The sequence below is a fragment of the Aplidium turbinatum genome, chromosome 9 (assembly GCF_918807975.1).
Source record: "Aplidium turbinatum chromosome 9, kaAplTurb1.1, whole genome shotgun sequence".
NCBI classification, from domain to species: Eukaryota; Metazoa; Chordata; class Ascidiacea; order Aplousobranchia; family Polyclinidae; genus Aplidium; species Aplidium turbinatum.
Window position 1 is genome coordinate 1348495 of NC_137480.1, and position 16621 is coordinate 1365115.

Consider the following 16621-nt stretch of genomic DNA (forward strand, 5'->3'; position numbering starts at 1 on the left):
AAGGCCGTGTCTCTAACCAGTGCCGGTCTTAGGATATTTCAGGCCCTGTGCGAAATATGTTTGCGGGCCCCAATGACAATGATCTAATTCAGTAGCGTAGGTAGGTATTTTGAAAGAGGAGGGGGTGGGATGACGGTCAGCGGGCGAAGCCTGATGGCGTGATCGCGAAGGCGACACCCAGCGGCGGAGGTTCTGGGGGCCTACCCCAGAAAATTTTTTTGAATTTGGGGCATTCTGAGAGCATGTTAAACAAAAATTTGGGTATGAATATTACTGTGAAATGGTGCTATCCGGTGGCATAGCAAAAGGATAAGATCATGCTTTCTTTGGCATTTTTTGGAAATAAAGCTATGTCTCTATGTTGAGTCTGGATGCAACCTATTTCGTCCCCTCAAAAATTCGTGTCCCGATTTTGTACCCTGAAATCGGAGTAATAAAATCAAATTTCGACTTATTTCGTCCCCTGACAAGATCGAGAGAAATTTTGAAATGTTTGCGGAAACTCCGATCAGTGACTTCAGCTCAGTTGTTTTTTTTTTCTTGATCTTTTCTGGGTACGAAATGTTCAGGAGAAGAAATAGGTTGCACCCGTTGAGTCTCCATGTTTTCTTGTTGCTGATTCCTTTGTTGAATTCACTTGTTGAACTTTTCCATTGGAAATGACAAAGTTACTGCATTTTCTGAGTAAATTGCGGGCCCCCTAATTTGCGGGCCCTGTGCGATCGCACGGTTTTCACACCCCAAAGACCGGCACTGCTCTAACAGACACGGAAACTATGTGTTGTTGCCAGCAGAACACTTTACCTTCCGCAGGCGATCCTCAGCTTGCTGCGTCGATCAATGAACTATCCTGGTTTCAAGTTATGTCAAATGGCGAAGAGGTACAGACAGAAGACCGAACTTCAATCATGCATCAACAAGATTGAAATCAAGCTGAACAAGCCACTATTATCAGAGCCGGGGAGTGACGACGTCCAAAAGAACACAGTGAGTTACACCTAGCAGTACCTTGTATATTCGGACTGAGTACTGACATATAAAATTATTTTACTGCTATTACAATTCGACTTTTATCGCATTTGATTGAGGCATATTTCATTTGTAATCTCTGACTTATAGATGAAACGTGAGCGCTTTGATCTTCAATCTCTTCTGAGAAGGCTGAAGGAACGATCGGACAAAGTCGATGCACAGTGGAAAGTCCGGGGAAGAGAAATCGTGAACAATCGTCAAAACCTTCTTCTTAAATTGGCTTTGCTGTTCCACAGCGCTAAAAGTTGTTATAGCAACTTACATTTGATAGAGCCCTCTATTCAAAAATATGGTATGTTGTTCTACACACTGCATTATAAGCTTCTCAGAAACTCTCAACATTGTAGTCGGATGTGGAGCAATTATAACTTTGTGGCTTTGCTTTGATATGTTCTATGATCAACAGAGGTGGGCAGTAGCGCGATACTTTTTTTGCGCCGCTACATTTTGTTGGAGTAGCGGCTGCAGTAGTAGCGCTACTTGTTTTTCAATGTAAATGTAGCGTAGAGGCGCCACATTTGTTTCAATCGCACTCCCCCTACCGCTACTTTTCAATTTAAAGTGAAACAATGAATTGCTTTTGGAGATTTTTTATGGAAACAATGTATGAATTTATCAAAGCAGAAATCATTCGACTATTGCGGGAAACATAAAGCTACGTTGATACCGACACCGGTCGCGACTTCGAGGATGAATTTCTTGGTGTGTTGGTGTCATCGCATGAAACGCCAGTACGGAAAAAAGCCAATTGTGGCCATTTTCTCAGACACAAGCAAGTCTTTGGACTTTTCCAGTGCCAATTTATAACATCGCTTGATTAATTAAATATAACACCCCCATTCCTTCCAGTGCTGCGGTGGAGAGATTTTTCTCCGTTGGAAAAGGCGTGCTGAAGCCAAAGTGGACAGGACTCAGCGACATGCATTTTGAAATGCTCGATTGCTTGTGTTTATATAAGATGCGTAACCATAAATTTCACAGAGCGCATTTTCTTTAACGACATTGAGATGACAGTGCAAACGAATGACGTCAACCGTAAACGAATGACATCATTCATTTTCAAGATCATTTTGACGTCACAAAGTGCTTCCTGTGTCAGTTTAAGTTAAGAAAAAGTAGCGGCAGCTCGCGCTACTTTGGCCCGAGTAGCGGATAGCCGGCTACTTTTAAAGTAGCAGATGCCCACTTCTGATGATCAATGCCTGCTGGCAATTGCGTCAAGCCCAGGTAACCTGCTTTACACTGATAAAAAATAAACAAATGTAAATTAAAATTGCCTAAACGAAAATTGTTGGAAAGATAATATTAACAGTGACACTTCCACTTTATTTTTATTTGCAGAAATTTCTAAGGCCGGTTCAAAAAGAAACCATCATGGCACGACAGTGAAGAACGGTCGGTTACACCTGGTCTTCACTCAAAGTCCATTGAAATGGTTTGATCATGATTTACCCACTCTGTACCCTCCTGCAAACTCAGCCGTTCCTGGAGGGCGTCATGTGGTCGACCAACAAGGAGATAATCTAGACTTGAAAGGCGCTGATGCCTTCAGAGGGACTCGATGTGCCCCTAAGTGGTTTCCAAAAAGAAGTATGTTTTGCCCATTTGACAACTCAACTGCACTTAATTCGGCTAAATCATTGAAATGTTATGAAAGCTCATCATCGCATTGCCCCAAGATGGACGAAGGCTGTTGCAATGGAAGCTACCGCCAGTATAAAGAAAGTATGCTTGAAACGCCACGATTTCTTGTAGCAGACATTCAAGCTGGTTTAAGGCAAGCAAAGTCTGTGATGAAAAAGATAGAGCCTCAGAGCAGCATCCCTCGATTCGTTTCGGTCCCCAAACAAACGCATCATCCCATCTCTTCTATGTTCAGTTATATATCTGACGTCAGGGATTTAAAAGAAAAGAATGGTAAGTCACTGCAACTGCTTTTCAGATAACTAGTGTTTTTTAGTGTTAGTGATCACTGATGATCAACACAAAAAGCTGTTTTAATTTTCAAATGGCGACACTGACCAAACTAGACTGAGACTTCAAGTTGACTTTTGTTGGACACATATCCTATTAATGTTAGTAGTTACAACTGATTATTAAGAAGAACTTGTACTTGTACAGCACGAGTTCTTAACATGTCTCCATCTAGTCATCATCCATTTAATTTTGATCTCTATATGTGCCCGATGGTTGTCGGTTCACTTCCAGGCTACTCTAAAGATATAACAAATTCTGCATTCTTTCATCTTGGTTGCGGTAAATCTCGCTTTCGTGATCGTCAAGCGGTTTTTGCTCAAAGCTTGATAGTAAGTTATTTGTAAATGTAGTAAACCTTGGTTATTTTTGATATGAAGTCATTTAAACTTTGTTAAAATAGCATAAATTTAATTTTTTCCGTTTTATTTAAATTTATTCTATTTTAAGAAATTCATTTGCCAAGATTGTTCAGCAACAATGCGATGTCATCCTTTCTGGAGCCAATACCCCGAAAATCAAATGGAAAGAATCAAAATGTGATTACGGGATTGAACCGATTCAGGTGGCATTGGATTTTGTGCCAGAAAACTATATTTTATGTTCAGGTTTGGCTGAAACTGATCCCTTCTTCTTTCTCTCAACTTTTATTTTGTTTGTTGTGAGAGTTGTGAGAAAAACCAGCACCATACAAATACACCGGTTGTTCAAAACTACGTAAAAAATCATGGAAATCGTCGTCAACAGAAAAATTGTTTCAAACCAAACTTAACCTCAATTCGTACTAAAACCAAACTAATGGTTGTGGTCGAAACGATTGATGAGATTTATTTTGTCGAACCTCAATGATATTTTTTCAAAGCATTGCTTCACTTCATGCTGTGGCTTTACCGATATCTTTTAAAACCGGTTCTCCAATTGCTTTGCAAATCCTGATAGAGCAATGCGAATTGATCCACTGCGCACTTCTAATGCCAGATCCAGCTTGTTCTTTGGAAAGCAGTGAAAAAGTCTTTTATCATAGATTTAGCTCGATTTGCCAGACGACGACTACTTGTTAGAAATTACTGAAGTGATGGAATTAAAAATTATGTTCGCGTGTGTTTGAAATGTCTTGAAGTCTTGAAATGTTCTCTTCTTCTAAGCTCTTTCTCCAAGCTAGGTAAATATCCCAAGTTTTCAAAGAAATACTTTCTGTCTTTCCTTATAAGAAAAATTGACAAAACTCGCGTCTAGATAGATCTGCATTAGGACCCCGCAAAGCGAATTACAACAATTTCATGTACAAGTAAATCTTTGCCCGACTATATACCTTGTCTAAATTGTTTAATTTTCGATATCTCAAATGCGAGCATCATCTCAGCCCGCACAAAAGGCCTCGGATATATTGACCACAAAACTTTCATTAGACTTCGTGAACTTTCACATTCGAATTACTGAGCTTCAGATCTGTAGGTTTTTCTACATGCTTCCTTGGACCACACATATGGTACTCCGGCACTAATCGCTCCCTCCCCTGGTTTAAATAAATAATATACACTTCAAACGAATATAAACCAGTGTGTTGTGAAATAGATTTTAAGCAACTTCAATACGTGTGCAAAGCTTTCATTTGAAACAACGTGCGGACCACGATCGTATCCACAAATTGTTGCTGTGCCGTGAGTGAGAAATATAGTGCTGCTAACAAGTCCAAGTGGACTGTTAGCAGCAACCGAAGAAGTGAGCCAATTCAGCTCCTTATACGATGTTTAGTATAAATCCGTTTATGTTAAAAAACCAAACAAAAGGGTTAGCAAACTACATAGCCTACCATGTAAATTGTAAAGTCCTTGTTAAATTTAGAGTAGCCTAGCTCATGTGTCAGCCTATTGACAATGCTCGAACTTGCTCTTTCAGAAAGTCTCAGCAGCAACAAAAGGAAGGTTTTCAGTTGGATGCATTACTAAAGTTGCCGAAAATCGACCTTCCCTCAACTACGAAATCATCTAATAAGATACAGCGCTGATACAGAACGCATCACTGCATCGACTATTTTGTCGCATAATTTTGTTGTTTCGAAGTGGACTTACACGTTTAAATGTATACGGTTTGTTGCCTGTGACTATCGACCAGGACCGCTTTTGAGGGAGCAAATGCCCGACTCTGCGGCGCTTCAATAACCAACATCGGTATCGGTTCTTTCCCAGCTTTTGTTGTTGATGTCGAGGCATCTACAGCAGAATATTCAAGTACTGGCGACAGACAGTGGTTGAATACGACTTAACGCGAGTCACAAGCTGAGCAGCCATCAGCTCTCAACAAGCAAGAATTATGCTATAGCTCCTGCAGTACAATATAGTCACGCAGACGGAGTAGACTACTAAAAATTTCACCTGGCTAATGTAGCCTATGCCAGAAATCTTGAAAAAAATTTTTTAAATCAGTGACGTAGGCGTTACACAGAAATATTCAACAGAAAGTAGGAAATTCGGGCAGGTTGGGGGGAGTGAATAGCATTGAAGTGCGACAGAACCATGGTAACTACCTTTTATTTCGCGGGAGAGGTGTAGAGAAACCGGAGTTTCGGTTTTCCGTTGTTCTGGGCATGCAGGAGTGGCTCGGCAGGAGTGGCCGAGTGGTTAGCGCGTTGGGCTCGCAGTCGAGAGCCTGCGTGTTCGACTCCAGCCGCCCGCACTTGCTGTTGTTTCTCTGGGCAAGAAACTTTACGATAATTGCCTCTACCCAGTGATCGATTTCGAGTAATGGGTAGTACCAAATTTAAGTCATAAATAGAGTAGACAACCGGAAACAGACATTGCAGTCGGCTGCAGCGTGGGTCAGGTGTACGTCGGAAGGCGTACACCGATGCATAGCGCTCAAGTCCGCTTTCCCGCAATGCAGGATAAAGATAATAAAACAAAAAAACAAACAGCTCACGATCAGCTTCCTGATTGAGTAAGTGGAAAGCTGCTGCCACAGTTTTGGTTTCGCTGAGTTTCAGTCGCTAGTTCTGGAGATAAAGCTGAGAGAGTTTTCATGTCCTGGCTCAAGGTGTCTTCTAGGCTTTATAACCGTGGGCTTAGGCCTAATAAGCAGGGACTACTGTAACTTACTACAATCGAAAGTATAAGTTTTCTTGTACAAAACTGTACCAAACTCAGCACATCAAAGATTATATGATTGTATTTATTTTTGCCATACAAGTTATATTTAGGGTAAGTTTAAACGGTTTTGCAACCCACTGTGGATGGTCTCGCGACCAGGTTTGGAGAAACAAATGAGTGAAGACCTTTTTTTGGAACTCCCTCTCTGAATTGCCGTTTTCGCTACCTTTCCAAAAAAAATTCGGCTTTCAAAAGTGGGTAGGCCTGGGCTGGGCTCACCCAGAAAATAAAGTAAATGGGCCCAGGCCCACGTGGTTCCTCCATGACTGGTTGCGACCCCTATTTGCGAACCCTTGATCTATATGCTGATTTAATTTGTTCCAGACAATTGTTCACCAAATCAAACGTCATATAAAAACCGTTATGATCTCCCAGTAAACATTTTTCCTTGGCCCAACGTTGGCTGACGGTTGTTCGGGTTGGCTGAGGGTAGTGTAGTTTTGCCAACTTTGCCAACTTTTGAAATATTTTAATTGAAGATACCTTCGAAGAATTGTTTAAGTTTGCTTCATCGTATTCCTTTTACAATTGTAATGGGACAATGAAAATGCAAAAAAACTTAGAATTAGAAAGTCGGTTTTTCCAATGTTGGTGTGCAGTTGTACAGAACGTTGGGCCAACGTCATTATTTGCGGGCGAACTACGGTAACCCCTCAATTTTTTTACGTTATTGCTATAAGTAAAAAAAAAAATTGAAATGTTTTTCTAAATCATGCATCACTATGAGGATCACTAATTCTGAAAAAAAAACACTAATTTGCAAATTTAGCTGCAGTTTTTCAAGTTTGTTAGCAGCAGCTAGTTTTTTTAGTGTTCTACTATGGCTCTATATAACTATACTCTGCCTTCTTAAAATTGATCAGGGCTGTAGTTTCATCTCGCAATTTTTACGTGCTCCGTTCATTTTTGTTTTCGAAGTTTTCATTTTATTTTCGAAAAAAATTATGACAACACTGAGCTGAATAATTGGACCACAGTAGTACTAGACAGCGCATCTCGATTGAAGAAATTAAAAAAAGGCATTCGCCATTGTTACTGTCTCAAATTTGAGTGAAAGCTGCGCTGTTACAGCCAAGCCATACAACAAAATCTGTCATTTTTACACTGATTCAACGTCTACAGACGTTTGTTAAGACAGAATTTTTGTTAAGCGTTTTACGAACCAATTTAGCTTGTATTTGCTTGCAGGTTTTCTTACCAATGCGGTAAAACCTAATTTTTAAATAACATTTGGACACAGTTTTGACTAGTGTTATATGATTATTGGTAACGGTGCATTCAAACACATGATCCGAGAGATTAGTAAATATCTTGGAATAATATTTACTCCTTTTATCATCTGAATTGTATTTTCTTCGTTTTCTACATCCATATGCACAGCACGCCATATCTAAAGCATTGACAAACGCGAGTAATTGGTACATTGTAAAAAATGGCGGACATCTGAACGTGCTTTTTCAAAATTCGCTAAAAAGAGATGACGATGCGCATGCGCAGTCAGAAACTACAATTGTCTGTGACGTGAATCGTAAAAAACGCGCGAAAACCCAAATGGAGTTGGATTGGATGACATTTGCATTTGCAGTTTTGTCTTGTTCGCTTGCAGAACGAATGGAAGTTTATTTGTCAAGTTTTCTTCCGTATTTGAGTTCATAGCAAAGTAGTCACTTGCCTAATGTCCCTACCATGTTTAAATGCCCCAGTTGAATGACTTTTTAGTACGGATAGCTTGAAGAACATTAAAACTGACTACAGGAACAGTTTAAAGTCAGAAAGTTTAGTTGGTTTGCTACACACCCAAGGTATGAAGTCAGCTGACAAACTGGGATTCAGGGATCGAGCTAAATTGTTGCAGTTGGCAAGGGCTCATGAAGAGTTCAGCTACAGATGCTGAAGCACATGAACTAATCAACTAATTACTAGTCAAATTAACTCTCATGAATAAGTCGATAGTCGTGCACAGTTTATGTCATTTTTAGCATGTGATAAGCATTGGGAAATCTTCACTGTATCCCTGTAATGTTAAACATCACTGTAATTTAACATACCGTACTGCTTTTTGCTGTGAGACTTTGCCCACTAATACAACAAAGTTATGTAGAATGGTTTTTGCTAGTGTTGTTGTTTAAACCGCTTAACTCTTGCTTTTTGTTTCAGAACGTGAAACTGTTTGAATGTAATAATGATTTAGGGAACTTTGATGTAATCTAGGAATTTTTAGACGTAGCTTTGGGGACTTTCAGGTTTTCATTTATGAGAGCACTGCCCAAATGAATGATCATCATGAAACTCAGGTAAGGTTTATTTCAGTTGACTCTGATCTATTCTTCAGGGTAAACTATTTAATACTTTTTACGGCAATTACGTGACCTGTTTATTGGTATTGAAGTAACATTTTTAGAAGTAGCCTACTCGATTTTTTCAAAAAGTGGTATCTTCACTTTCAAGTGGCATAAAAATGACTATTATGTCAACGAGAAGTGCTTTTATCAGGATTCGCATGTTGCTACTATCACCGCATTATGTATATACCACAAGGTTTTTGCAGATTGTTTTATGAAGTAGATTGCGCAGCATCGGATGCAACCTAATTAGTACCACCATGAACAATTCGTACCGTCAGTTCGTACCTTGAAAAGATCGAAAAAAAAATTAAAAAAAGCCGAAGTCGCTGATCACAATTTCTGCAAATATTTTAAAATTTTTCCGCAAACAAACAAAAACTCTTAGGATCATTTAAAGAAATTTTTAAATGTTTGCGGAAACTTTGATCAACCCTAATCCCGAACCCTTTTAAAATGTTTGCGGAAACTCTAATCAAGCCTAACCCTTTTAAAACGGTAGGCCTACCTCTAAATACCCATTGTCAGGCATAGTAGGCTTTTTGGGGGTTTGTGGAGCATTTTCAGGGGTTGTCAGGTATTGTGGAGTAGGCTAACTACTTTCAGGCATTGTTGGGAATTTCCAGGCATTGTCGATCATTATCAGTGGTTGACGGGTTTGTTAGGCATTATAGCATTTTCAGGGGTTGTCAGGCATTGTAGAGTAGCTACTTTCAGGCATTGTCGGTAATTTCAAGGCATTGTCTAGGATTTGTCTAATGCCTGACAATGGGTATTTAGAGGTACCCCTTTTTAAATGTTTGCGGAAACTGCGAGTGCGATCGGCGACTTCAGCAAGCTCTTAGGATCATTACCAGAAATTTTAAAATGTTTGCGGAAACTGTGGAAAAATGGAAACTGCGATCAGCAACTTCGGCTTTGTTCTATTTTTTTTTCACTCGATCTTTTCAGTTTGTTTGTTTGCGGAAACACCTTAACCCTTTTAAAATGTTTGCGGAAACTGCGTTCAGCGACTTCGGCAAACTCTTAGAATCATTACCGGAAACTTTAAAATGTTTGCATTACCGGAAATTTTAAAATGTTTGCGGAAAAACGGAAACTGCGATCAGCAATGTGCTATTTTTTCTCCCGATCTTTTCAGTTTGTTTGTTTGCGGATACCGATGCCTAGCTAATTGATATCTAATCCTTTTAAAATGTTTGCGGAAACTACGATCAGCGACTACAGCTTTTTTAATTTTTTCTCTTGATCTTTTCAAGGTAACTGACGGTACGAATTGTTCATTAGGGTGGAGTGAAAAATAAAAAAAATTGAATTTCAAAAAGTGGTCTTGATATATGGCCCCAAATATCAAATGAAATACTTCTATCATAATTTTGGGTTCTTGCACCCTCTAGTGGCCGTGCAATTTCACCAAACGAGCTGAAAATAGCTCATTTTGCCATATCTTGATAACTGCTGATACTAGAAAGTTAGTTTTTGGCTTAAATGTTGCAGAAGTAACATGTTTCTATCTTATTTCCAAAGAACTTTCTCTTAAAAATGTACAGAAAAAAGTTACAAGCAAATTACTGATTTTTTAAAGTAAAATCAAGCACTGATGCAGTGGGTGCGATGTCAAAAGTGTATAATGATTGATCTTATGACTGTGAAACATACCCCATCAAGTAGAACTACTTTTAAAAACTTACTCAAACAAATGAAGTCCTCTTCTGGTATAAATACACTTGATCTTAGCAATCAAAGAATCAATAAAACAGTCTAGTTTCAAAGTGGACTTCGAGTAACCCACTATTTTTATGGCTGATTCACACTGTGACAGTTCGGCTTCAATGAGGCAGAATATAGTTTTGTTTTAGAAATTCTTAAATAAACTGAATTCATTGTGTGCATATTTAATTTGTATTTCAAATGTCATATTGGAGTCAAAACGCTTAGTGTGAATCAGTCCTTCACATTCTTACAGACATGCTGTTGTATGGTTTGTATCACACAACTCCATATTGAAAACACAAAAATTTCAAAGCTGGTTTCAGCATCACACAGTATTAGTCTGCACAAACATTAAAATCGTGTTTGGTATTGAAGAATTTCGTCAGCTTTCGGGACTTTAGTTTTTGTCTGATAGTGATGAGGCCATCTCTACGTTTTAATCCAAATACATGAGCAGATGCTTGATATCTTTGAGGTTTAAGTTGACAACTTGGTGAAAATATTTAGCCTTGATGTTAATAACTGGAATTTGGAACAATCTGATGTTGGTATCAATGTTACTGTTTGGAGGTTTGGGTTCATTTACATACCCACCTTCAAAGTTGTCAATTGGAATGTGGTATTGTGCGTTTGATTTACGCATATGATATCTGTGATCTTGTTTATTGCAAGTCTTCAGAGGTTGCACTGCAGTTGGTTGGATAATTCAGCTAAAAACAAAAACGGAAATAATTGTCAACGAACACTTCATAGGTGTCATGAAAACGGTAGGCAAAACATATTTTGTTAAAATAAAGCCCACCCGGCCCACCCTATTTCGACACCTATGTACGCTGGTAGCCTGGTACGCACCGCGACTGTTTGATGGGACTGCTTTCTATGCTGTTTTAACGATCTCGGCTTATGCATTTCAACATCCATCTGTTCTATTGCAGTTCAAACAACTGTGTCGAGTGTGTCGTATCTAGGAGGAAAAAGCCTATACGACACGGTTAATCGATTGATGCCTCAGGTGATGTTAAACGAAGTCACAAGTTACGTCTCGCGGACCGGGAAGGGGAAAATAAATTAAGTGGAGAGAAAAAGTTTTCTTTTGATTCCATGCAAAACTTAAAGAACATGGTCGTAGGTAAGTGTTTGTTTAAGTTTTGTATTCACCTCTTGTTGGTATGATATCGTCTCCAGAAAGAATACTTATTGTTCATGATTAATTTTCAATGAAATAACAACCTTGGATATATCATAAGTTTTGCAGCATCTGAAGTTTACCTTTTTCGTAATCTTTTTTGTCAATTTGCTGTTTACTATCCCTGATTAATGCCTCAGTCTAGATCTAGTTGAAAAACACCTGCTGTTTACTCGTGTGCAATAAAAAAGATGAGATTAGAAAGTTGATCTGGCCGATTTCGCAGGGAAGGGTGGCCTTCTCTGCGAAAAGGTCGGGAAGGCCGTCCTTCCTGGGTTCGGCGGCTATGCTTATGGTGATGTCCTCGCTTTTATTTTCATTACAGCTCTCCTGATGATCGTGCCACGCACGTGAAACAGACTGTAGACTCTGTAGAGCAACGTTCTTAACCTTTTCTGACCCGTTACCCCACTTTAAGCAATTAAGCATGTTGGGCATCTTAAATCTATTATTTGTCTATTAAATCCCATAACCTTGTCCATTTGCCCTGCAAGCAGTTCAAGGCGTTTATGTCAGAGAAAAAGTCGCACAAATAAGCAACCTTCGACAAGAACACGTTGTTCTGCATCTTCTCGTGAAGACTTCCAAACAGCAGCATAAAATTAATTCCATTCGTACCAATTTTATTAGTCTTTGGCAATCAATTGAATGGAATAGCCAAAGCCAAACCCAACAATGATTTAAGTTTGATTAAAAATTGGTAATAATTTGCACTGTCCTGCTCATTGCCCTCTGGAAGACCTCAAACTTCCCCAGATTGAGTAATTACCCACAGGTTAAGAGCCGCTGGCCACTGCTGTAGATGATTGTGTAAAAATAAAAGTCGATGTAACATTATTTGTTTACAAAACTGCTTTACTTATAGGCTAGATGTTGTCCAGAGCAATACGAAATCATGCACTCTACAAGAAATCGACCACAAACTGGGCGACTGGTTTAAGACGTGGGAAGACCGCGATGGGGGCCGGCTTAAACGTCTTGCTACAAAAAGTACTGCGGGTATGTTCATTTGTTCTCTCCGTCACTGACAAATCGTTACTATTCTCTCAATAAGGGCAATAAAAGCATTTTTATTTACTTAACCAGCGATTAGTTTATTGCTGGAGCAGAACTTCAAGAAATATACACACATTTTAAGACTTGACTTCGAAGATCTATCAAACGATAACAATAATAATTTGCACTGGTTAGAGAAGGCAAACCGCATTAACACGATTAACGAATGTGCATTAATGTTAGAGGTTGATAGAACATAACGGTATACCCATTCCCCACCCCATCGTATAGGCTACGAATTACAGAATTAAAACATACTGAGGAATGTTAGGATGTATTAAAAAAATGCTTGTTATTGTAACATAACCGGGTGTTGCATACACAATTTACACATATCCATGGGATATGTAGCAATTAGAGTCTGTTCTTTCACGGTGCTGTAAACACGACCTAATTTGCACTGTACAGTATATTTTCTTTCATCCCTGCTTTCTTTACAAATGTTGCATATTGTTTTATAGGTACTTGCGTTTGAGGCCGCCACAGATCACGTTGTTACATCCAGGCGCAGTCTTCTGATGAGGCATGAAGTACCTCAGTCCACTGTGTTTTTAGACTTTTATGCATGTCTTGTCGTAGCTGTGAATTGTGCATGGGTGGTGCATTTTACCATTCGAATAAATGTATTTTTCAACAACTTTACGTTTGTTTACATCATTGACTTAAATTTGCTCAGTATAAGAAGATGGTCATCGTATTGGCATATTGGATCATCAGGACAGTGTCAACTTGAAATTGCAGGTTAAGTTTAACCAACGTTGCTCAACTACAACGATTAGTGCAAAATATGTATGGCCAACTGCGACGAAAAGTGCAAAGTGCGTTTGGCCAGCGTAGGTACCAACGATGAACTACGTTGGCAGTAGAGTTGGGATTACGTAGGCCCAAAGATTTTAAAATAAGTCGGCTCAACTGCGACGAATGGTGCAAAATACGTTGGGCCATCGTAGGGTACCAACGATGAACTACGTTGGGTGCAGAGTTGGGATAACGTTGGTCCAAACATTTTAAAGAAGTTGTCCCAACTGCGATGAATGGTGCAAAATACGTTGGGCCATCGTAGGGTACCAACGATGAACTACGTTGGGTGCAGAGTTGGGATAACGTTGGTCCAAACATTTTAAAGAAGTTGTCCCAACTGCGATGAATGGTGCAAAATACGTTGGGCCATCGTAGGGTACCAACGATGAACTACGTTGGGTGCAGAGTTGGGATAACGTTGGCCCAAACATTTTGAAGAAGTTGTCCCAACTGCGACGAATGGTGCAAGATACGTTGGGTCAACTTCGGCCACAACGTAGTGCCAACGGAGGAGCATTATTTTACCAACTGTCACACTACGTTGGGCCGAAGTACAATGTTTGCTGGGCTACTTAACCTAGCTGGCATCTTACGTCATGAAAATTGCTAGAAAATGTCCAAATATTGCACCATCGTTCGTAAGACCTGATGAAACATTGCATCATCACCTTTGAACACCTGTTTGAATTGCTTGACAATGCTTTTCATTATTGCGTCACATAACTGTTTACGTGAGTTTGAGATATTGAAATTTATTCTCTCATTCTTAAAATTGTTACTTGGAAGTTGGTCGCATATTTAACTGTTTTGCTTATTGCTTGAATAAGCTGGACAAAATTTCCGTCTTTTATCTAAGTAGTTTGTTGTAGTGACAAGTTTTAGTGGTGTACGGTGTTGCATCCCAATTTCGACAGCCAGGTGGCTAATTTTACAGAAATACAATTTTGAATAGACGGTTTCAAAAGAGTGTTTCTTCGGTCATTACATACAGACGAACGGATCCGGGAATCTTATGTTACAATTTTCCCACGAAGAGATTATGGTTTACCGCTGTGACCATAAATAATAAAAGACGTTACTCTGTCTAGTGTTTGGTACTGAAGCAAAATAATAAAAGACGAAGTTGTCAGTTGGTAGGCTACAAAAGCAAAGAAATAATAAAAGAAGATCTTGTTGGTTGGTAGTCTACAGAAGCAAAAGAAAATTAAAGACATTTCTTCCCAGTTGGTACTGAAGAACTTCAAGCTAAAAATTAAAAACGTTTCTTTGTCGGTTCTGAAAAAAAAACTACATTGACATTCATTGGCAAGATAAAAGAATTAAGACAATCGATCTGTGCTTGAAGATTCAAGTGGACGAATCCAAGCAAGTTTTGTGGAACTTTAGGACTTCATATACCCGTACAACTACGGTATTGTGCATTTAAATTCTTTTTGTATTTTTACGGTCTTTGCAGTTAAGTTTTTTATAACTTAATTTTGTGTGTTTGTGTAACTTAATTTTTTAATTGTTAAATTTAGCCCCAACATTTAATATGTCTACACTCGGTGGCGACAGGGACTCGACCGCCGTCGACTCGACTGAGTTTAAGCCTAATGATGTTCTTTGCGGTCGGGCAGGCCATTCTGGGGAGGGACCTAGTAACGATGAGGCTAAGTCAGTTCGAGAGGCCCGGCATCTTAGAAGGAATATTTTGACTCAAATTGGGGAACTTTCTGTAGCCCTAGGGTCTTTGAGTGATAAGCAGGAACTGTTAATTTTTCAATCTAACTTATCTACTTTTGAAGAGGAATTACGCATTTCCATGCTCTTTTGAGTAAAATTTTTAACTCTGCAATTTTGGCAGAACTTCGTGATAGGGTAGATCCCGAATTTAACTCGTTAAAAAATAACTTCGAACAAAAAGCAAGTGAGTTCTCAGATAGGTTGGATGCTGACGTACATCCTGAGAATAGCGCATCAAATGTAAGCACTAGGATGTCAGGGATCTCTGAAGTACGGGATGGCTCACTTGTTTTTGCCCCGGACACTAGTAGGGTAGATTTTCGAAACCCAGCAAACTTGTTAATGTTCTCTTAAATTGATGTTCTAAGAGGTCAATACATAACGCTGATCCACCGCATTTATTTTTTGATGTTTTGAGGGCAACTTAACTCACTTCGTCAGACCACATTTTAGAGATTATCACAAGTAGCCTATATTACCAATAAGCGGTAGCAAAGCATACAAATATCACAAGCATCCAAAGCATCAAATATCACAAGCATACATAGTACAAACAACAGAATTCAACGGAGCACGTAGGTCAAGCAATCTACCCACTATTGTGGCCAGGGCCCGATTAACAATGAGGCACACGAGGCACAGGCTTCGGGCCCCTTGGTTTTGGGGCCCCCAATTTTTTTTACATTAATACCGTAGGCGTGAAACTTGTTGTGCCAGTGTGTGCACAGTTGTTATTTTTGAGTAGGCCTAACGATTTCAAATTGTGTAATGATTCACACATCTCAGTATAGCGATACAGTTCACTTTCCCATACAGGAGCATAAAAAATGAAAGTCGAATCAAGGGTGATTTCTGTGCCAGTAGCTATGTCAATTTTTCTACTGATGATATTCAGTTAAAATAAAAGCAAAACATGTAAAACGTTGCACATAGCCGCAGTGCTGTGTCAAAGAGGGGGGGGGGGGCGGGCCCACCGTCTCAGGGGGCCCACAAGTAATAGACTTTTGCGTGTCAACATGTTTTTTAGCTGCTAAAGTTTATTGCGTGTACTTCCATTGAGAAAATAATTTAGGTCCGGTACCAATGAGATGCTGGGCCTGGACCCTTATACCAAAATATCTCTAAAATCACCACATTATCTTGAAGAAAAGTTAAAATAGGCTGCGACAACATTAGTAAAATCATTTGTATTTGAAACAAAACAGGTTGGTTGCAATTGAATACTTGAAATCAAGAAGGGCCCAATTACCACAAAGGTGTGTGTAAGATAAATGTGATGTAGTTATTTTGTGATGGAATTTCAGGGGGCCCACAGGTAATAGACATTTGCGTTTCAGTAACAATGTGTTTTTAGCTGCTGTGTGTAGTTTACTGCGTGTAGCCTACTTGTCCATTAAGATAATTTAGGTCAGGTACCAATGAGATGCTGGGCCCTTAAACCAAAACATCTCTAAAAACACTATATTATCTTGGAGAAAAGTTAAAATACGACAACATTAGTTAAATCATCTGAATTTGAAATAATTGCAATAAAACAGGTTGGTTGTAATTGAATACTTGAAATCAAGAAGGGCCCAATTCCCACAAAGGTGTGTTTAAGATAAATGTGTTTTAATTATTGTGGTTGTTTATTTTTTTGTATTTTG

At 39.2% G+C, this 16621-nt stretch overlaps 2 protein-coding genes across 4 annotated transcripts in view; both read left to right on the top strand.

The window, feature by feature from the left end:
• The window catches only part of LOC145777539 (uncharacterized), a 138493-nt gene extending 132648 nt beyond the window's left edge, over positions 1-5845 (top strand). Inside the window, exons 23-27 of one of the 3 annotated variants that reach the window (XM_082588941.1) lie at positions 814-987; positions 1120-1324; positions 2374-2949; positions 3457-3614; positions 4906-5845. In XM_082588941.1, the coding sequence (XP_082445067.1) occupies positions 814-987; positions 1120-1324; positions 2374-2949; positions 3457-3614; positions 4906-4998 (1206 nt within the window). In that variant the 3' untranslated portion in view covers positions 4999-5845. The remainder of the gene's footprint in view (positions 1-813; positions 988-1119; positions 1325-2373; positions 2950-3456; positions 3615-4905) is intronic. The other 2 variants (XM_082588942.1, XM_082588943.1) reach the window with 2 other exon arrangements.
• Positions 5846-7671: 1826 nt separating this feature from the next.
• Positions 7672-16342, top strand: LOC145777422 (uncharacterized). The gene is made up of 4 exons (XM_082588792.1): positions 7672-8446; positions 12264-12392; positions 12911-13092; positions 16330-16342. Exons 1-4 carry the CDS (start codon positions 8423-8425, stop codon positions 16340-16342), a joined length of 348 nt encoding a protein of 115 aa, XP_082444918.1. The 5' UTR covers positions 7672-8422.
• The last annotated feature ends 279 nt before the right edge of the window (positions 16343-16621 follow it).

Bases quoted from the DNA above. Each gene is read 5' to 3' on its own strand.
- LOC145777422 (XM_082588792.1), top strand. From the start codon at position 8,423: ATGAATGATCATCATGAAACTCAG. The intron at 8,447-12,263 runs GTAAGGTTTATT...CTTATAGGCTAG, and splicing joins ATGATCATCATGAAACTCAG to ATGTTGTCCAGAGCAATACG. The intron at 12,393-12,910 runs GTATGTTCATTT...ATTGTTTTATAG, and splicing joins TGCTACAAAAAGTACTGCGG to GTACTTGCGTTTGAGGCCGC.